At 43.1% G+C, this 21,760-nt stretch overlaps 1 protein-coding gene across 3 annotated transcripts in view; it reads right to left on the bottom strand.

Annotated features, from left to right (window-relative positions):
- Positions 1 to 21,760, bottom strand: part of LOC124044247 (neuronal membrane glycoprotein M6-b-like) — a 68,087-nt gene that overhangs the window by 3,006 nt on the left and 43,321 nt on the right. For 2 of the 3 annotated variants that reach the window (XM_046363859.1, XM_046363858.1), the window contains exons 2-7: positions 13,536 to 13,722; positions 9,350 to 9,506; positions 8,821 to 8,989; positions 3,134 to 3,207; positions 2,869 to 2,934; positions 273 to 1,705 (exon numbers count right to left, since the gene is read on the bottom strand). In XM_046363859.1, the coding sequence (XP_046219815.1) occupies positions 1,625 to 1,705; positions 2,869 to 2,934; positions 3,134 to 3,207; positions 8,821 to 8,989; positions 9,350 to 9,506; positions 13,536 to 13,722 (734 nt within the window). In that variant the 3' untranslated portion in view covers positions 273 to 1,624. Of the gene's footprint in view, positions 1 to 272; positions 1,706 to 2,868; positions 2,935 to 3,133; positions 3,208 to 8,820; positions 8,990 to 9,349; positions 9,507 to 13,535; positions 13,723 to 21,760 lie in introns of those variants that run through there. The other variant, XM_046363860.1, reaches the window with a different exon arrangement.

The raw sequence follows: 21,760 nt of genomic DNA, 5'->3' as shown, positions 1-21,760 counted from the left end.
ACACACACACAGAAAACACAATGTTAAACAGACAACAGACACACCTGCAAAGTAATGTCATTATCCTCAACACTACTAACATGATTATTAAAGAATATTACAGAGACATTTAAAAAGGGGAGAGGGAGAGGAAGGGTAGTGGGGTTTCAGCTTGATGATGAAGGTGGTTAGTAGAGGTTAGAGGGGCATTAGATTGTGGAATGAGATGGAACAGCTGCTACTGTTCTCAGTGTCTCTTTTTCATTTGAGAAGAAATATAAAACCATTGGGGATATTTTGTACACAAAGATTGTTTATTTTGTATAGAAAGAGAAAAATAATAACTACAGTCTTCAAAAATCTTCGGAAATAATTAAATATTCATGTAAATATGGAATATAAGTAATCATAAACAGATGAAGGAATCCAAATGAAATAAAGTAAGCATGCAGGCTCAGTGTTAAAACAACAACAACAGTGACTCTTTAAACAATGTCATGTTTCTGAATGAGGCAAAGAGGGGGAAGAAACCAACCAATCAAAACTATCAGCTGAATGAGTCAAAGAGGAGGAAGAAACCAACCAATCAAAACTATCAGCTAAATGAGTCAAAGAGGAGGAAGAAACCAACCAATCAAAACTATCAGCTGAATGAGTCAAAGAGGAGGAAGAAACCAACCAATCAAAACTATCAGCTGAATGAGTCAAAGAGGAGGCAGAAACCAACCAATCAAAACTATCAGCTGAATGAGTCAAAGAGGAGGAAGAAACCAACCAATCAAAACTATCAGCTGAAGCTATGAAGGCAATCAGGTCCCATAGCAATTACATTACTCCTCTAAAACAAGAAAACTTCCTTTATAAAATATAGGAAGTCATAAACTGCTATATACTTTGATGGAAAATATACCCCTGGTACTGGGATTACCCTTCACAATACTAGTTATATGTGCAGTTATTTGTTTTGAAATGCTCTTCATCTTGTCTGCGTCATCTTACATGTGAAGACTATCTGTATCTATATACGACTGAGGAACTAGTTTGTAATAGAAGCTTGTAATACTGACAATTCAAATTCACTGTGTAACACTTTGTGTCTTGCACCAAGAAAATACAAAAGTACACATGATCAATCCTAAAACATGAATGGGGGAAAAGGCACTTTTCCAAGCCTGGCTGGTCTTCTGACAAATTGAACATTAGCAAAAAACAAATACATTTTCACCCCAAATTTAAGCACGATGGTCATGGCAACTGACTGAGAACTCCTTCATAATACAGTATTGTTCTCAGATTGTGTTTTTTGTCTTCCTCGTCCTCGCCTATTGTTTATTAGCCAGAGTGCTATTCATTTAAGGGAGTTATTACTGATTTATTGTCCTAATCAGATCTTTACAAGATATGGAGAAAAGCATAACCCTCTCAACTTTACACCACCCCATTCTTAAGACAATTCTCTTCAGGTACAGTTGGTCCTTCAGGCAGACCTATCTCTGGATAGCACATGCTAAAAGATGCATACAATCAGCTATTTACACTTTAGGTGAAGGCTAATGGAGATATGTTGCTGTCTATTTTTAGTCCATGTAGTAAGTGGCTGCTGTCTACTCAGAGCCGTGTCATAGACTGTGTCTCTGAACACCAGTTAAAACTTAGTGCAGCAGTCTTCTCGACTCTTAAACTTCAAAACGGCAAAGTTATAAGTGGTAGCCATCATGTAGATCAGCTGGTGGAAGAGAACAGAATACAGGCGGTAAGAGAACTCTCCAAGGACATGCATGTGCATGTCTGCCATATTTTGGCAACAACTGATGTTTCAACTTTTTACTTTACTTACTAAATAACCAAAAACACAAGTATTAGTAAAATATTCATGTTTGTCACCTATATATATGAGTTCAATGGAACCCTATGAAAACACTATTTGGAAGCAATCAGAGAGGAAAAAGGGACTGCATGGCCTTGACAGAGAATTTCCCTCTTCTATCATTACTCATTGTTTTCAAAACACCCAAGACGGGACTCTATACTCTTCGGAAATGGGGCGCCCTTAGTTCAAAGAACTCTGATGTAGTCTACACATGTTTATATCCTTACAGATATTCTCCTTTATACTGTATAAACATAGCCATGTGTCCCGATACAGGACAAACGTCCACCCTGTTTCTACTTTCCTAAAATAAGTCTGGGGCCCGGGGCATCTAAGCAGATGGTTTACAGAGAATGGGATTGGAGTTGTGGAAAAGTCTATGGGTATTCTGCCTTACAGTCAGAGGTTACATAAACCATATGGGAAATGAGGAGAGGAGCACTGGATTCATGATCTACAGTCAGATACAAACTGCAAGGATGGACTGAAGGAGAGGATGAGAGGGGAGAGAGGGAGATAGGAGAGAGGAGAGAGAGGAGAGAGAGAGAGAGAGAGAGAGAGAGAGAGAGAGAGAGAGAGAGAGAGAGAGAGAGAGAGAGAGAGAGAGAGAGAGAGAGAGAGAGAGAGAAGAGAGAGGAGAGGGAAGAGAGGAGAGGGAAGAGAGGAGAGGAGAGGGGAGAGAGGAGAGAGAGGAGAGAGGAGAGAGGAGAGAGGAGAGAGGAGAGAGAAGAGAGAAGAGAGAGAGAGGAGAGAGGAGAGAGAAGAGAGAAGAGAGAGAGAGAGAGAGAGAGAGAGAGAGAGAGAGAGAGAGAGAGAGAGAGAGAAAAGAGAGAGAAAGAGAGAGAAAAGAGAGAGAGAGAAGAGAGAGAAAAGAGAGAGAGAGAAGATAGAGAAGATAGAGAGAGAGAGAGAGAGAGAGAGAGAGAGAGAGAGAGAGAGAGAGAGAGAGAGAGAGAGAGAGAGAGAGAGAGAGAGAGAGAGAGAGAGAGAGAGAGAGAGAGAGAGAGAGATGAACTTACCAGAGCAATGACGGTGGCCCCGGCTCCAGCACATGCTATGATGTACAGGTGGTATGACAGGTAGAACTGAAAAAGACATTCATGTGATTGAACACAGTACCAGTACAGTACAGTAACTCATTGTGAATACAAATGTATGTTTTTCTGTGGCCTTTGCACTGTTATTGTGAGCATGCATCTCAAAAGTAATGGCACCCGCATAATAGACAGTACAGTATATCACTGGTCAAAATAATGACTGAGGATGGGAGGAGAGATGCCTTACCTCACTGGTATTACAGATGTCTCCAAGTGTGGACCCACAAGCCTTGCCTGGCGATGCGTTCCAGGGGATGATACCTGCAGACAGTCGTTCAATTCAAAGGTTAATATTAACACAGCAAATTCCTCACATCATGTCATCAGTATTCATAGAATTCATATAGATACACAGTAAAGGAACCATCCTTATTTGGCCATAGTCACATATCACATTCACATTTATGATATGGTTATAACTTAGATGAAATCTCCATGAAAATGTCATGCTTGTAGAGTGGAGTGTATCAAACCTGTACAAGGTGACACACTGGTCATTTTAGGCTGTTATAATGTCTTACTTCTGCTATAAAACCTGAGAGGAGACGGAGGATATCGAGCCAGAGAAAAGATGCCACAAGTGGTATTTGGTATTTTATTAGGAACCCCATTAGCTGTTGCGAAACCCGCAGCTACTCTTCCTGGGTTCCACACAAAACATGAAACATGAAACATAACACAGAACATTAATAACCAAGAACAGCTCAAAGGCAGAACTACATACAGTTGAAGTCAGAAGTTTACATACTTAGGTTGGAGTCATTAAAACTAGTTCTTCAACAACTCCACAAATTTCTTGTTAACAAACAATAGTTTTGGCAAGTCGGTTAGGACATCTCCTTTGTGCATGACACAAGTCATTTTTCCAACAATTGTTTACAGACAGATTATTTCACTTATAATTCACTGTATCACAATTCCAGTGGGTCAGAAACGTACATACCCTAAGTTGACTGTGACTTTAAACAGCTTGGAAAATTCCAGAAAATGATGTCATGGCTTGAGAAGTTCTGACATCATTTGAGTCAATTGGAGGTGTACCTGTGGATGTATTTCAAGGCCTACCTTCAAACTCAGTGTCTCTTTGCTTGACATAATGAGAAAATCTAAAGAATAAAAAATAAAAAAAATAAAAAAAGTCGGATTCATCCTGAAGGCACCACATTCATCTGTACAAACAATAGTATGCAAGTATAAACACCATGGCACCACGTAGCCGTCATACCGCTCAGGATGGAGACAGTTCTGTGTCCTAGAGATGAATGTACGTTGGTGTGAAACATGCAAATCAATCCCAGAACAACAGCAAAGGACCCTGTGAAGATGCTGGAGGAAACAGGTACAAAAGTATCTATGTCCACATTAAAACGAGTCCTATATCGACATAACCCGAAAGGCCGCTCAGCAAGGAAGAAGCCACTGCTCCAAAACCGCCATAAAAAAGCCAGTCTACAGTTTGCAACTGCACATGGGGACAAAGTTCGTACTTTTTGGAGAACTGTCCTCTGGTCACATGAAACAAAAAATAGAACTGTTTGGCCATAATGGCCATCATTATGTTTGAAGGTAAAAGGGGGATGCTTGCAAACCGAAGAACACCATCCCAACCGTGAAGCTCGGGGGTGGCAGCATCATGTTGTGAGGGTGCTTTGCTGCAGGAGGGCCTGGTGCACTTCACAAAATAGATGGCGTATCATGAGAAGGAAAATTATGTGGTTATATTGAAGCAATATCTCAAGACATCAGTCAGGAAGATAAAGCTTGGTCGCAAATGGGTCTTCCAAATGGACAATGACACCAAGCATACTTCCAAAGTTGTGGCAAAATGGCTTAAGGACAACAAAGTAAAGTTATTGGAGTCGCCACAAACCATGACCTCAATCCTATAGAAAATTTGCGGGCAGAACTGAAGAAGAGTGTGCAAGCAAGGTGGCCTACAAACCTGATTCAGTTACACCAGCTCTGTCAGGAAAAATGGGTCAAAATTCACCCAACTTATTGTGGGAAGCTTGTGGAAGGCTACCCCAAATGTTTGACCCAAGTTAAACAATTTAAAGGCAACGCTACCAAATACTAATTGAGTGTATGTAAACTTCTGACCCACTGGGAATGTAATTAAATATATATATATATTTAACCTTTATTTAACCAGGTAGGCTAGTTGAGAACAAGTTCTCATTTGCAACTGCGACCTGGCCAAATAAAGCATAGCAGTGTGAACAGACAACACAGAGTTACACATGGAGTAAACAATTAACAAGTCAATAATACAGTAGAAAAAAGGAGAGTCTATATACATTGTGTGCAAAAGGCATGAGGAATGTAGGCGAATAATTACAATTTTGCAGATTAACACTGGAGTGATAAATGATCAGATGGTCATGTACAGGTAGAGATATTGGTGTGCAAAAGAGCAGAAAACAAAATAAATAAAAACAGTATGGGGATGAGGTAGGTAAAAATGGGTGGGCTATTTACCGATAGACTATGTACAGCGGCAGCGATCAGTTAGCTGCTCAGATAGCAGTTGTTTGAAGTTGGTGAGGGAGATAAAAGTCTCCAACTTCAGCGATTTTTGCAATTCGTTCCAGTCACAGGCAGCAGAGAACTGGAACGAAAGGCGGCCAAATGAGGTGTTGGCTTTAGGGATGATCAGTGAGATACACCTGCTGGAGCGCGTGTTATGGGTGGGTGTTGCCATCGTGACCAGTGAACTGAGATAAGGCGGAGCTTTACCTAGCATGGACTTGTAGATGACCTGGAGCCAGTGGGTCTGGCGATAAATATGTAGCCAGCCAACTAGAGCATACAGGTCGCAGTGGTGGGTGGAATAAGGTGCTTTAGTGACAAAACGGATGGCACTGTGATAAACTGCATCCAGTTTGCTGAGTAGAGTGTTGGAAGCAATTTTGTAGATGACATCGCCGAAGTCGAGGATCGGTAGGATCGTCAGTTTTACTAGGGTGAGTTTGGCGGCGTGAGTGAAGGAGGCTTTGTTGCGGAATAGAAAGCCGACTCTTGATTTGATTTTCGATTGGAGATGTTTGATATGAGTCTGGAAGGAGAGTTTGCAGTCTAGCCAGACACCTAGGTACTTATAGATGTCCACATATTCAAGGTTGGAACCATCCAGAGTGGTGATGCTGGTCAGGCGTGCGGGTGCAGGCAGCGAACGGTTGAAAAGCATGCATTTGGTATTACTAGCGTTTAAGAGCAGTTGGAGGAGTGTTGTATGGCATTGAAGCTCGTTTGGAGGTTAGATAGCACAGTGTCCAAGGACGGGCCGGAAGTATATAGAATGGTGTTGTCTGCGTAGAGGTGGATCAGGGAATCGCCCGCAGCAAGAGCAACATCATTGATATATACAGAGAAAAGAGTCGGCCCGAGAATTGAAACCTGTGGCACCCCCATAGAGACTGCCAGAGGACCGGACAGCATGCCCTCCGATTTGACACGCTGAACTCTGTCTGCAAAGTAATTGGTGAACCAGGCAAGGCAGTCATCTGAAAAACCGGGGCTACTGAATCTGCCGATAAGAATATGGTGATTGACAGAGTCGAAAGCCTTGGCAAGGTCGATGAAGATGGCTGCACAGTACTGTCTTTTATCGATGGCGGTTATGATATCGTTTAGTACCTTGAGCGTGGCTGAGGTGCACCCGTGAACGGCTCGGAAACCAGATTGCACAGCGGAGATGGTACGGTGGGATTCGAGATGGTCAGTGACCTGTTTGTTGACTTGGCTTTCGAAGACCTTAGATAGGCAGGGCAGGATGGATATAGGTCTGTAACAGTTTGGGTCCAGGGTGTCTCCCCCTTTGAAGAGGGGGATGACTGCGGCAGCTTTCCAATCCTTGGGGATCTCAGACGATATGAAAGAGAGGTTGAACAGGCTGGTAATAGGGGTTGCGACAATGGCGGCGGATAGTTTCAGAAATAGAGGGTCCAGATTGTCAAGCCCAGCTGATTTGTACGGGTCCAGGTTTTGCAGCTCTTTCAGAACATCTGCTATTTGGATTTGGGTAAAGGAGAACCTGGAGAGGCTTGGGCGAGTAGCTGCGGGGGGGCGGAGCTGTTAGCCGAGGTTGGAGTAGCCAGGTGGAAGGCATGCCCAGCCGTTGAGAAATGCTTGTTGAAGTTTTCGATAATCATGGGTTTATCGGTGGTGACCGTGTTACCTAGCCTCAGTGCAGTGGGCAGCTGGGAGGAGGTGCTCTTGTTCTCCATGGACTTCACAGTGTCCCAGAACTTTTTGGATTTGGAGCTACAGGATGCAAACTTCTGCCTGAAGAAGCTGGCCTTAGCTTTCCTAACTGACTGCGTTGGTTCCTGACTTCCCTGAACAGTTGCATATCGCGGGGACTATTCGATGCTATTGCAGTCTGCCACAGGATGTTTTTGTGCTGGTCGAGGGCAGTCAGGTCTGGAGTGAATCAAGGGCTATATCTGTTCTTAGTTCTGCATTTATTGAACAGAGCATGCTTATCTAAAATGGTGAGGAAGTTACCTTTAAAGAATGACCAGGCATCCTCAACTGACGGGATGAGGTCAATGTCCTTCCAGGATACCCGGGCCAGGTCGATTAGAAAGGCCTGCTCACAGAAGTGTTTTAGGGAGCGTTTAACAGTGATGAGGGGTGGTCGTTTGACTGCGGCTCTGTAGCGGATACAGGCAATGAGGCAGTGATCGCTGAGATCCTGGTTGAAGACAGCGGAGGTGTATTTGGAGGGCCAGTTGGTCAGGATGACATCTATGAAGGTGCCCTTGTTTACAGATTTAGGGTTGTACCTGGTGGGTTCCTTGATGATTTGTGTGAGATTGAGGGCATCTAGCTAGGGCATGTAGCTTTAATGTTGGAGGGCATCTAGCTTTAAATAAATAAAAGCTGAAATAAATCATTCTCACTACTATTATTCTGACATTTCACATTCTTAAAAGAAAGTGGTGATCCTAACTGACCTAAGACAGGGAATTTTTACTAGGATTACATGTATTTGGCTAAGGTGTATGTAAACTTCTGAGTTCAACTGTACATTTAAAAATGGCACATGTAGTCTACATATCAATGCATACACACAAACTATCTAGGTCAAATAGAGGAGAGGCGTGGCGCCGTGAGGTGTTGCTTTATCTCTAATGGCTCTATATTATACTGTATGCTTTCTTGAATTTGTTCTGGATTTGGGGACTGTGACAAGTCCCCTGGTGGCATGTCTGATGGGTTAAGTGTGTGTGTCAGAGCTGTGTGTAGGTTGACTATACAAACAATTTGGAGTTTACAACACATTCATATTTCTTATAAAAAGAAGTGATGCAGTCAGTCTCTCCTCAGCTCTTAGCCAGGAGAAACTGGGTAGTTTGTTATACTCATATTTACCACACTAACGTGTTGCCTCTCAGCCACTAAAAACCTCTCCTTATCTTTATACACACCAGTGGAGGCTTCTGAGGGAAGAACGACTCATGATGATGGCTGGAACAGAGCAAATAGATTGGCATCAAACCTTGTGTTTGAACTATTTCATACCATTCCACATATTCCCCTCCAGCCATTAACACTAGCCAATCCTCCCCAATTAAGGTGCCACCAACCTCCTGTGATACACACCAATAGAAATCAGTGATCCACAGCCTCAACAGGCAACTGTACACATAAAGTATTGGAAACACCTGCTCTGTGTTATGGGTAGAAGGGACCCTGGATGGTTTTGGTCATATTCATTAGGGCACAGCGTAGAGATTATGTTGCAACGGGAAGACAAAACAAGCCTTTCTTATTGGAAAAGTTCAGGTAATCCCTCTCAGTTTCAGTCTGTTTTCTTTCACATGGTGCCTAATGAAGATGACCCTGGCTGTAACTCCGGTTTTCCCTTACCGTACTGACGAACGTCGACACAGATGGTGTCCACGTTGGTGAGGTTAGCCACAGGTGACCTCATGGCGTTGCAGGTGGACCAGATGTTGTAGAAGAGGAAGACGGGCACGGCGGAGAAACCAAACACACCCAGCCAGGCGATACCCAGGATGTAGGTCAGGAACACAAACTGAGAAAACACATGTACAAAAACAGCATCACATTGGCATTAGGAAGATCGGGATCATAACTAGTATTTTCATAGCTGTTGTTTGTGTCTATTTGGCCGGTAGGCGTAAAAGAGAGGACATGCTTTCGTGCCCGTTTGCGAAGAGCATTTGCTCAGACGTCGTCATTATGTCATCAGCTTGTTTAATTGATCCCATTAAAACAGAACTCAGGTGTCCACGTGGTTCGGGTTGAGTACATAAAACAAAGACTTGCTTGTTGCACGAAATTTGGTCTGATCAAGAGTGCAGTGAGTTTCGTTGTTTGGTGTAATTTCAGGGCAAAGGTTAACACAGTCCAGTGGTTGACGGCAGTGACGTACCATGCCACTAATACAGCGTCCGCAGATGGTGGTCTTGAACTCGCTGTGCAGCTCCTTCACAGCGCTGGTGGTGTAGAAGCCCTCGGCCAGCAGGATGATTCCGTAGAGGAAGAAGAAGGAGGCGATGCCATAGATGACGTACTGCATCAGCTGTATTCTGTATAGGAGCAAATCCCACATAAACCCGCTCTGTGTTCTGTCCGTTAGGGATAATCCAATATGACTATGTTATTTTTCAGCCTCCAACATGAGGCTAGAGGAGAAACAGTAAACGTGACAGGTTGTATTAGACTAGCTTATACGTTTAGATTTAGCTCGGGTTATAAAACTGCCACCTATACCATTCATTCTGTCATTGAGTTTTAAATAAAGATGTAAACCATGAACAACTTTGGTGGATGAAATGTAAACAAAGGATGTATGTCTCTGAGAAACCGATCGATCCTTCAACTGAAAAAAGGTCAAAGGAAACGCAGCTAATATCCAGTCTTTCCAGCTACAGTTTGAAGTGATTGTGTTACTGTAGCTGTGTTGTTGGCTAGCTCCTCTGAACAACAGCGTCCTGACCACATTTTCTATGCCTGGTGAAATCACACCTCATTAGCTCATTGTTATGGATGTATCCAAATAAATGTCACTAGAAAACAGCTTAAACAAATGCAAATGAAGCTACTTTGTTGTTATTCTGGCTGCACTGTTTGACGTGACTGTAAGTTAGCCGTAGTTGGCTAGCTAGCAAGCAAGAGATAAGAACGTTGACAGCTAGTATGGCAATAGAACATTTAGAACAAACGACGTCCATAGATACAGAACAAAAAGACTAAACGACTGGGTCGCGTCCATAGATACAGAACAAAAAGACTGAACGCCTGGGTCGCGTCCATAGATACAGAACAAAAAGACTGAACGACTGGGTCGCGTCCATAGATACAGAACAAAAAGACTGAACGACTCTAGCAAGCCTAGATTTGTGTCGGGACTATATCTTGTAGAAGGATGAAGTAGTATGAATAAATAAATTAAAATAAAGTTTTTAAGGAAAATATGTCAATCATTATTTGAATAGGTTGGTAACCCGTTGTATAAAAGTGATAATGCCCTCGAAGACGGTGTTTGGAGGACATATTGACACGGTTGCCTGCCCTCGAAGACAGTGTTTGGAGGACATATTGACACGGTTGCCTGCCCTTGAAGACAGTGTTTGGAGGACATATTGACACGGTTGCCTGCCCTTGAAGACGGTGTTTGGAGGACATATTGACACGGTTTGCCTGCCCTCGAAGACGGTGTTTAGAGGACATATTGACACGGTTTGCCTGCCCTCGAAGACGGTGTTTAGAGGATATATTGACACGGTTGCCTGCCCTCGAAGACGGTGTTTAGAGGACATATTAACACGGTTTGCCTGCCCTCGAAGACGGTGTTTAGAGGACATATTGACATGGTTTGCCTGCCCTTGAAGACGGTGTTTAGAGGATATATTGGCACGGTTTGACTGCCCTCGAAGACGGTGTTTAGAGGATATATTGACACGGTTTGCCTGTCCTTGAAGACGGTGTTTAGAGGATATATTGACACGGTTTGCCTGCCCTCGAAGACGGTGTTTAGAGGATATATTGGCACGGTTTGCCTGCCCTCGAAGACGGTGTTTGAAAGATATATTGGCACGGTTTGCCTGCCCTCGAAGACGGTGTTTAGAGGATATATTGACACGGTTTGCCTGCCCTTGAAGACGGTGTTTAGAGGATATATTGACACGGTTTGCCTGCCCTCGAAGACGGTGTTTAGAGGATATATTGGCACAGTTTGCCTGCTCTCGAAGACGGTGTTTGAAGGATATATTGGCACGGTTTGCCTGCCCTTGAAGACGGTGTTTGAAGGATATATTGGCACAGTTTGAGATGGAGCGGAGTTCCATGCAATAATGGCGCTATATAATACTGCATGCTTTCTTGAATTTGTTCTGGATTTGGGGACTGTGAAAATACCCCTGGTGGTATGTCTGTGGGGTAAGTGTGTGTGTCAGAGCTGTGTGTAGGTTGACTATACAAACAATTTGGAGTTTACAACATATTCATGTTTGTTATAAAAAGAAGAAGTGATGCAGTCACTCTCTCCTCAGCTCTTAGCCAGGAGAAACTGGGTAGTTTGTTATACTAATATTTACCACACTAACGTGTTGCCTCTCAGCCACTAAAAACCTCTCCTTATCTTTACACACACCAGTGGGGGCTTCTGAGGGAAGAACGACTCATGATTATGGCTGGAACGGAGCAAATAGATTGGCATGAAACCTTGGTCTCGGGCCTAACAACACCCGTGCCAAGATATCTTCCAAACACCGGCTTCTCTGGCATTATCACTTAAGTACACGTGACATTAAAACTTGAAAATTGAAATTAAAATGGGCACTCACAGAGACTCCCCTTAAAACCTCATAACAAAACACTTGTCCTGTTCTTCCTCTCCTCTATGTTTCTCCTCTATTGCTATAGACTAATGGATCTAAAAGAGGTCTCATCTGGGGTAAGGTGCAAGCAGAGGTTTTTATTTGATAAAAAATAGCTGTTGTGATGAGCTCATTGAAGAAAGGATATCTATATAAAAGTACCTGTAATTCATTGATAGGACTTATCTATGCTAGGAGGCTCAGCTCACTAAGACTAAAAGGGTTGTGCTGATTAAAGAAGCAATAAAACTGGCCTTCTTTAGACAAGTTGAGTTTCTGGAGCATCAGCATTTGTGATTTCGATTACAGGCTCAAAATGGCCAGAAACAAAGGACTTTCTTCTGAAACTAATCAGTCTATTCTTGTTCTGAGAAATGAAGGCTATTCCATGTGAGAAATTGCCAAGAAACTGAAGATATTGCACAACGCTGTGTACTACTCCCTTCACAGAACAGTGCAAACTGGCACTAACCAGAATAGAAAGAGGAGTGGGAGGCCCCGGTGCACAACTGAGCAAGAGGACAAGTACACTAGATTCTCTAGTTTGAGAATCAGGTGCCTCACAAGTCCTCAACTGGCAGCTTCATTAAATAGTAATCTTCACTGTTGATGTCGAGACTGGTGTTTTGCAGGTACTATTTAATGAAGCTGCCAGATGAGGACTTGTGAGGCGTCTCAGTTGTGCACCGGGGCCTCCTACTCCTCTTTCTATTCTGGTTAGAGGCAGTTTGCGCTGTATCGGTGATGGGAGTAGTACAAAGCGTTGTACGAGATTTCTCGCATGTAATAGCCTTCATTTCTCAAAACAAGAATATGAGTTTCAGAAGAAAATGATTTGTTTCTGGCCATTTTGAGCCTGTAATCGAACCCAGAAATGCTGATGCTCCGGATACTCAACTAGTCTAAAGAAGGACAGTATTATTGCGTCTTTAATCAGAAAAACACTTTTCAGCTGTGCTAACATAATTACAAAAGGGTTTTCTAACGATCAATTAGCCTTTTAAAATTATAAACTTGGATTAGCTAACACAACGTGCCATTGGAACACTGGAGTGATGGTTGCTGATAATGGGCCTCTTTACGCCTGTGTAGATATTCCATTTTAAAAAGCATCCGTTTCCAGCTACAATAGTCATTTACAACATTAACAACGTCTACACTGTGTTTCTGATCAATTTGATGTTATTATAATGGACAGAAAAAATGTTATTTTCTTTCAAAAACAAGGACATTTCTAAGAAACCCCAATCTTTTTAATGGTAGTGTATAACTGGTAGAAATAGTTTATTTTTGGTCCTTCTGTAGCTCAGTTGGTAGAGCATGGCGCTTGTAACGCCAGGGTAGTGGCACTTGTAACGCCAGGGTAGTGGGTTCGATCCCCGGGACCACCCATACATAGAATGTATGCACACATGACTGTAAGTCGCTTTGGATAAAAGCGTCTGCTAAATGGCATATATTATTATATTATTATTATATTATATTATTATTATATTATTATATTATTATATCGTTGTAGACATATAGCCACTACTACTGCCTGGATTGACATGTACGGGTTTGGGGGACCAGTTGTATCTTAATAATGCTCTACTCTGGCCATTCAGTTGGATACTTACGGTTAGCCAGGCCTTAATTATAGCTTATAGGATATAACTAGGGAACATTGCTTTTCTTGGACAGGTTAGGGTCAAGGACTCCTAGCCCTACTCATGGGGTCAGGGTTCGGTCACTCACACGTCGGTCAGCATGGCGTGGTCAGAGGTGACTTTGGAGAAGTGGTTCTCCAGGATGGTAAGGGTGCCGGTGAGGGCCACATGGCCGCAGCCACAGAAGAGGGCCACGCCGGAGAAACATAGGATGGTGGCCACCAGCGATGCATACGGCACCCCGCCCAGACACTTGATGCAGCACTCGAAGCAACCTCCATGGAAACAGAGAGAGAGAGAGAAATAGGGAGAACAGTCAACTTGTTGATTGAATCTTTCATCACAGAATAGTCAAAGCAGTAATTGTTGTCTTTTGAGACAGACAATACATTTTTATTTATTCTTTTGTGCGCTTTTCACTGTAGGCTGCAGAGTAACAGTATCACTTCTGGTGTCCAAAAAGGCCATATTGGTCAGATTGGTCAACCAGATATTTCTTAAACCATTGCAAAGTCCATTTAAGGGGGTTGTGTTTCACTCCATCATACTCAGAAGAGCTGACGTATTGGTCCAGCACTTAAATCATATACATGGCCATCTTTACACTAGTCCATGGGCTGAGCTTAGGGACAACTTTTAAGTTCTGTGGTTGAGGACTGGTACCTGTATCATGGTAGATTGTTTCATGGTAGACTGTGTCACGGTAAACTGTATTGTGCTAGATTGTATCGTGGTAGATTGTATTGTAGAAGATTGTATCATGGTAGACTGTATCGTGGTAGATTGTATCGTGGTAGACTGTATCATGGTAGATTGTATTGTGGTAGATTGTATCATGGTAGATTGTATTGTGGTAGATTGTATCATGGTAGATTGTATTGTGGTAGATTGTATCATGGTAGATTGTATCATGGTAGACTGTATCATGCTAGACTGTATCATGCTAGATTGTATCGTGGTAGACTGTATTGTGGTAGACTATCATTAAAGAATGTATTGTGGTAGACTGTATCATGGTAAAACGTATCGTGATTGTATCATGACTGTATCGTGGTAGACTGTATCATTGTAGACTGTATTGTGGTAGACTATCATTAAAGACTGTATTGTGGTAGACTGTATCGTGGTAGATTGTATCGTGGTAGACTGTATCATGGTAGATTGTATCGTGGTAGACTGTATCATGGTAGACTGTATCGTGGTAGATTGTATCGTGGTAGACTGTGTCGTGGTAGATTGTATCAAGGAAGATTGTATCATGGTAGACTGTATCGTGGTAGACTGTATCGTGACTGTACCGTGGTAGGTTGTATCATGGTAAACTGTGTCGTGGTAGATTGTATTGTGGTAGACTGTATCATGGTAGATTGTATCGTGGTAGATTGTATTGTGGTAGACTATCATTAAAGAATGTATTGTGGTAGACTGTATCATGGTAAAATGTATCGTGATTGTATCATGACTGTATCATGGTAGACTGTATCATTGTAGACTTTATTGTGGTAGACTATCATTAAAGACTGTATTGTGGTAGACTGTATCGTGGTAGAATGTATCATGGTAGAATGTATCGTGATTGTATCGTGGTAGATTGTATCATGGTAGACTGTGCCGTGGTAGACTGTATCATGGTAGATTGTATCGTGGTAGACTGTATCATGGTAGACTGTATCGTAATAGTCTGTATCGTGACTGTACCGTGGTAGGTTGTATCATGGTAAACTGTGTCGTGGTAGATTGTATCGTGGTAGACTGTATCGTAATAGACTGTATCGTGACTATACCGTGGTAGGCTGTATCATGGTAGACTGTACGTGGTAGATTGTATCGTGGTAGACTGTATCGTGGTAGATTGTATCGTGGTAGACTGTATTGTGGTAGACTGTATCATGGTAGACTGTATTGTGGTAGACTGTATTGTGGTAGCCTATATCATGGTAGACTGTATCATGGTAGACTGTATCATGGTAGACTGTATCATGGTAGACTGTATCGTGGTAGATTGTATCGTGGTAGACTGCATCGTAGTAGATTGTATCGCGGTAGATTGTATTGTGGTAGACTGTATCGTGGTGATTGTATCGTGGAAGACTGTATCGTGGTAGACTGTATCGTGGTAGACTGTATCATGGTAGATTGTATCGTGGTAGACTGTATCGTGGTAGATTGCATCGTGGTAGACTGTATCGTGGTAGACTGTATCGTGGTAGATTGTATCGTGCTAGACTGTATCGTGGTAGATTGTATCGTGGTAGACTGTATCGTGGTAGATTGTATCGTGGTAGATTGTATCGTGGTAGACTGTATCGTGGTAGATTTTATCGTGGTAGACTGTATCGTGGTAGACTGTATTGTGGTAGACTGTATCGTGGTAGACTGTATCGTGGGAGACTGTATCGTGATTGTATCATGACTGTATCGTGGTAGACTGTATCATGGTAAAAAATGGGGGTGGCAGGGTAGCCTAGTGGTTAGAGCATTGGACTAGTAACCAGAAGGTTGCAAGTTCAAATCCCCGAGCTGACAAGGTACAAATCTGTCATTCTGCCCCTGAACAGGCAGTTAACCCACTGTTCCTAGACCGTCATTGAAAATAAGAATTTGTTCTTAACTGACTTGCCTAGTAAAATAAAGGTAAAATAAATAAATAAAAAGTATCGTGATTGTATCATGACTGTATTGTGGTAGACTGTATTGTGGTAGACTGTATTGTGGTAGACTGTATTGTGGTAGACTGTATTGTGGTAGACTGTATTGTGGTAGACTGTATCGTGGTAGACTGTATCGTGGTAGACTGTATCGTGGTAGACTGTATCGTGGTAGACTGTATCGTGGTAGACTGTATCGTGGTAGACTGTATCGTGGTAGACTGTATCGTGGTAGACTGTATCGTGGTAGACTGTATCGTGGTAGATTGTATCGTGGTAGATTGTATCGCGGTAGATTGTATCGCGGTAGACTGTATCGCGGTAGATTGTATCGCGGTAGATTGTATCGCGGAAGACTGTATCGCGGTAGATTGTATCGTGGAAGACTGTATCGTGGTAGATTGTATCGTGGTAGACTGCATCGTAGTAGACTGTATCGTGGTAGATTGCATCGTGGTAGATTGCATCGTGGTAGATTGCATCGTGGTAGACTGCATCGTGGTAGATTGTATCGTGGTAGATTGTATCGTGGTAGACTGTATCGTGGTAGATTTTATTGTGGTAGACTGTATCGTGATTGTATCATGACTGTATCGTGATTGTATCATGACTGTATCGTGATTGTATCATGACTGTATCATGGTAAAAAATGGGGGTGGCAGGGTAGCCTAGTGGTTAGAGCATTGGACTAGTAACCAGAAGGTTGCAAGTTCAAATCCCCGAGCTGACAAGGTACAAATCTGTCATTCTGCCCCTAAACAGGCAGTTAACCCACTGTTCCTAGGCCGTCATTGAAAATAAGAATTTGTTCTTAACTGACTTGCCTAGTAAAATAAAGGTAAAATAAATAAATAAAAAGTATCGTGATTGTATCATGACTGTATCGTGGTAGACTGTATCATTGTAGACTGTATTGTGGTAGACTATCATTAAAGACTGTATCGTGGTAGACTGTATCGTGGTAGAATGTATCGTGGTAGATTGTATCGTGGTAGACTGTATCGTGGTAGACTGTGCCGTGGTAGACTGTATCATGGTAGATTGTATCGTGGTAGACTGTATCGTGGTAGATTGTATCGTGGTAGACTGTGTCGTGGTAGATTGTATCGAGGAAGATTGTATCATGGTAGACTGTACCGTGGTAGGTTGTATCATGGTAAACTGTGTCGTGGTAGATTGTATTGTGGTAGACTGTATCGTGGTAGACTGTATCATGGTAGACTGTATTGTGGTAGACTGTATCGTGGTAGACTGTATCGTGGTAGACTGTATCGTGACTGTACCGTGGTAGACTGTATCATGGTAGACTGTACGTGTAGTTCTGATGAACTAGCAGAGCAGTGCCTCTGGACAGACAGTATGTCAACAGAGCACAATGTAGAAAGATGAAAGATGTTGTATTTCAAACAGCAGACTGTAGATGTGTAGCTTGACCTGGTCCTGGCTGAGGAGGTGTGTATGTGACGGTCTTATTAATGTGTGTTCCGTAAAACTGTACGCATAGATTCATAGATTCACCTTGACTGTGTCCCAGACAACTGTTTCCTCCATTGGAGATGATCTGAATGGAGGCTTAGTAACTGTGTAGAGGACATGGCTCTAAATACATTTACAGGCATGATTTCAGCATCACATTAAATGTCCATTGGTGCATGTTCTAGAATCTAGAGTCTATTCTAATGTAGAACTCTGACATTGAGAGACAGGGCATAATATGCCTATTGAAATCCAGACCTCTTGCATGAGGCAGGAATCCTGAAAGTTCGTTAGTGTTTATCCTCTTTCTCTGGCCTGACAAAGGACATTAAAACAGATATATTATCATCAGAGCAGGGCCATTCAACAGTTGTGTGTTGTCAGAAAGTTCATCCCGTAGCCTTTTGTGTCACAGAGGGATAAAAACATTTTTGTCCGAGGGCTGGTGAATAGCAGTTGCCATGGCAGCATGTTAACCACAACCCAGTGAGTGTGCCCGCGGCGATGCCCAGCAGAGTGGTTAACTCGGCCCACATTTCCCACACAGACACACATGGCAGGCAGGGCCAGGGAGAGTGAGACGGGCCCAACATGAAATACACCTCAGGCCCAGTCAAATACTGCCTGGTATAATTCTACCTGATATAGATCTACCTGGTATAGTTCTACCCTGTATAGTTCTACTAGTTCTACCTGGTATAGTTCTAACTGGTGTAGTTCTACTCGATCTGCCTGGTATAGTTCTACTAGTTCTACCTGATATAGTTCTACCTGGTATAGGTCTATCTGATATAGGTCTACCTGGTATAGGTCTATCTGATATAGATTTACCTGATATAGATCTACCTGGTATAGGTCTATCTGATATAGGTCTACCTGATATAGATCTACCTGGTATAGGTCTATCTGTTATAGTTCTACCTGGTATAGATCTACCTGGTATAGTTCTACTAGTTCTACCTGGTATAGTTCTACTAGTTCTACCTGATATAGGTCTACTAGTTCTAACTGTTGTAGTTCTACTAGTTCTACTTGGTGTAGTTCTACCTGGTATAGTTATACTAGTTCTACCTGGTATAGTTCTACTAGTTCTACCTGATATAGGTCTACTAGTTCTAACTGTTGTAGTTCTACTAGTTCTACCTGGTGTAGTTCTACCTGGTAGAACTATAGAGAGAGGGAGAGAGACAGAGAAAGAGAGAGAGAGAGGGAAGGACATCAGCTATTTAAGGCCACCAATCGATAACGTTACTGTACTGTATTCTACGCTACTGTACTGTACTCTACTGTCATCTGAACTCTCTGTCCCCTTCACACTGTGATGCTATCACACCTCTGAGTGTTGTTAAACACCTCTCCTGACACACTCCGGCAGAGGGAACAAAGCTCTTTTTCTCTCCATGGAGAAGTCTCGTGCCTCGTGCCTCCTTCCCAAGGTGTTGAGTTTAATAACCATAAATTGGAGTTGGTGTTTTCTCAGCTGGAGTAACGTTAGCCATGCTGGCTGTGTCGTGTGTTACGTCTAACCCTTAACCCTGAAACAACACTGGCAACAAGACAGCCCGACTTATTGACATGTGTTAGCATTTAACACCACAATAATACCACTCTATTCACATAGAACCACTATAAAAGGACTTATTCTTGGTACATGAGCACGGAGGAAATTGAAAAAACACAATCTATCGCCTACACAGATCCTCAATGGGTCCTGCACAAAGCACCATATTGAGGGCTGTCTGCACTGACCATCATGCATCATGTTTGCATTATGTGGTACTAATCTCATCTCTGCAGAGATTAATTCAGTACAAAGGAGGAATAATATCCGGTACTGATTGTGGATCTCAGATCGAAGCTCCCGTATGGGTAAGTCCCAGTGGAGGCCAGTGAGCACATCTCTCTCACACACATAGTGCAGCAGTCTTTACATGTCCTTATTAATAGAAGGAAAGCAGTGTTAACCCTCTTCCTCTTCCTACAGTCACAGTATTAATAGGAGAAAAGCAGTGTTCCTTTTCCTATAGTCACAATAGCAGACTGTAGTTTAAGAGCAGTAACTGGAGTTTCATGACTCTCTACCATGCTATTCTCAGTCCCTGTTTCTTGCTATTGCAGTCTAGACGTCTTTGCTCTCCCATTCACCACTTGCGAAATGACAACAAAGATGATATTTCGACATTATGACTTTTTACCGGAGGAGTTTCAGTACAGGACTGAGAGTTAATGTGTAGAAGGTTGTGAGCAGAGAGATGTACAGTTATTACATCCCTCCTCTCACGTTGGTCGTCAACAGGCCTGGCTCCAGGGACTAGATAGGGAACCCTTCACGCTGGGTAAGACTGCCACTCAAATCAGAAGATTTTCTATAAAGCTCTTCTCTAATTGTAGGTCTTTATAGTACACCGAATATTACAGGATATTACATGGCTTGGTTTCTATAGTAACGTCCATCTCTCTCTGGATGACACCCACAGGTAATCACACATAAGATGGAGCCTCCCGGCATGGCCCAAATAGAATGCTGCTTCAAATGAAAATCATATTGGTCCTCTGCTGTTTGTTGACTTTCACATGGCTTTCCTGGTTAAACCTCAACCCACTCCAGTAACTCTCCACTCATCCCGTCCCTGATGAATATAAAATACATAGAAAGAGAGAGAGAGAGAGAGAGAGAGAGAGAGAGAGAGAGAGAGAGAGAGAGAGAGAGAGAGAGAGAGAGAGAGAGAGAGAGAGAGAGAGAGAGAGAGAGAGAGAGAGAGAGAGCAAGAGAGCGAGAGAGCAAGAGAGCGAGAGAGCAAGAGAGAGAGAGCAAGAGAGAGAGCAAGAGAGAGAGAGAAGAGAGAGAGAGAGAGAGAGAGAGAGAGAGAGAGAGAGAGAGAGAGAGAGAGAGAGAGAGAGAGAGAGAGAGAGCAAGAGAGAGAGAGAGCAAGAGAGAGAGAGAGCAAGAGAGAGAGAGAGAGAGAGAGAGACAAAACAAGCAAGGGAGAGAGAGAGAAGAAGAGGGGTCAGAGAGACAAGGATGGATGTGAAAACAGAAACAAACAGCTGTGACCAGCTGTAGTGACACTATGGCAAACTGTTGAGCCTCTCATTAATCTGGTCATGCTTAGAGCCTGAGTCACACGGAGAGGGAGAGACAAAGACAGAGAGAGAGACAGAGAGACAGAGAGAAATGGCACTCTATATAGCCATAATAAGACATTTGAAATGTCTTTAATCTTTTGGAACTTTTGTGGGTGTAATGCTCTTTTTCACTTTTGTTTGTATCTACTTCACTTGCTTTGGCAATGTTAACATATGTTTCCCATGACAATAAAGCCCTTAAATTGAAAATTGAATTGAAATTGAATTGCGAGAGAGTGCTGGAGTCTGAGAGAGAGAGAGAGAGAGAGAGAGAGAGAGAGAGAGAGAGAGAGAGAGAGAGAGAGAGAGAGAGAGAGAGAGAGAGAGAGAGAGAGAGAGAGAGAGAGAGAGGGGGAGAGAGAGGGAGGGAGAGAGAGAGCAAGAGAGAGAGAGGGAGAGAGAGAGAGAGGGAGAGAGAGAGAGAGGGAGAGGGAGAGAGACAGAGAGAGGGAGAGAGACAGAAAGAGCGAGTGAAACACAGAGAGAGAGAAAGCAAGCGCGAGAGAGAGAGACAGAAAGACAGAGAGACAGAGAGCAAAAGAGCGAGAGAGAGAGAGCGAGTGAGACAGAGAGAGCGAGCGAGAGCAAGCGAGAGAGAGCGAGCGAGACAGAGAGCGAGAGAGAAAGAGTATGGATGGACGGCAGTCAGAAGAACGCTGACACAAAGAGCCAGTGTGTGTTGCTCCAGACTGTTCGTCAAGCTAAAGTCTCAAAGGGGAAAGCCCATTCAGAGCATCTCTGGTCCAAGGCCGCGCTCTTCCGGCCTCTTAGTTTGGACTGGAGCACAGGGCAGGCCAACCACAGAGCTCCATCCTGTCCACCCAGCATGCATTGCACTGGCACAAAGCGCAACGGAGGAGATGGGTGGCAGCCCACTTCACACTCCAGGAGCATTCTGTCGATGTGGGTATCTGATGAGACAAACAGGAATCATCCACTGTGGCAATCAGTTTGCTCATTAGGAGAGACACCGCAGAGCAGACTGTCTACACACTGAGTGGAGGAGAAAGAGAGAGAGAGAGAGAGAGAGAGAGAGAGAGAGAGAGAGAGAGAGAGAGAGAGA

Source organism: Oncorhynchus gorbuscha, linkage group LG09 (genome assembly GCF_021184085.1).
Source record: "Oncorhynchus gorbuscha isolate QuinsamMale2020 ecotype Even-year linkage group LG09, OgorEven_v1.0, whole genome shotgun sequence".
Classification (NCBI taxonomy): Eukaryota; Metazoa; Chordata; class Actinopteri; order Salmoniformes; family Salmonidae; genus Oncorhynchus; species Oncorhynchus gorbuscha.
Note: the sequence above shows the minus strand (reverse complement) of the source record. Positions and strands in the feature narration are given on the sequence as shown.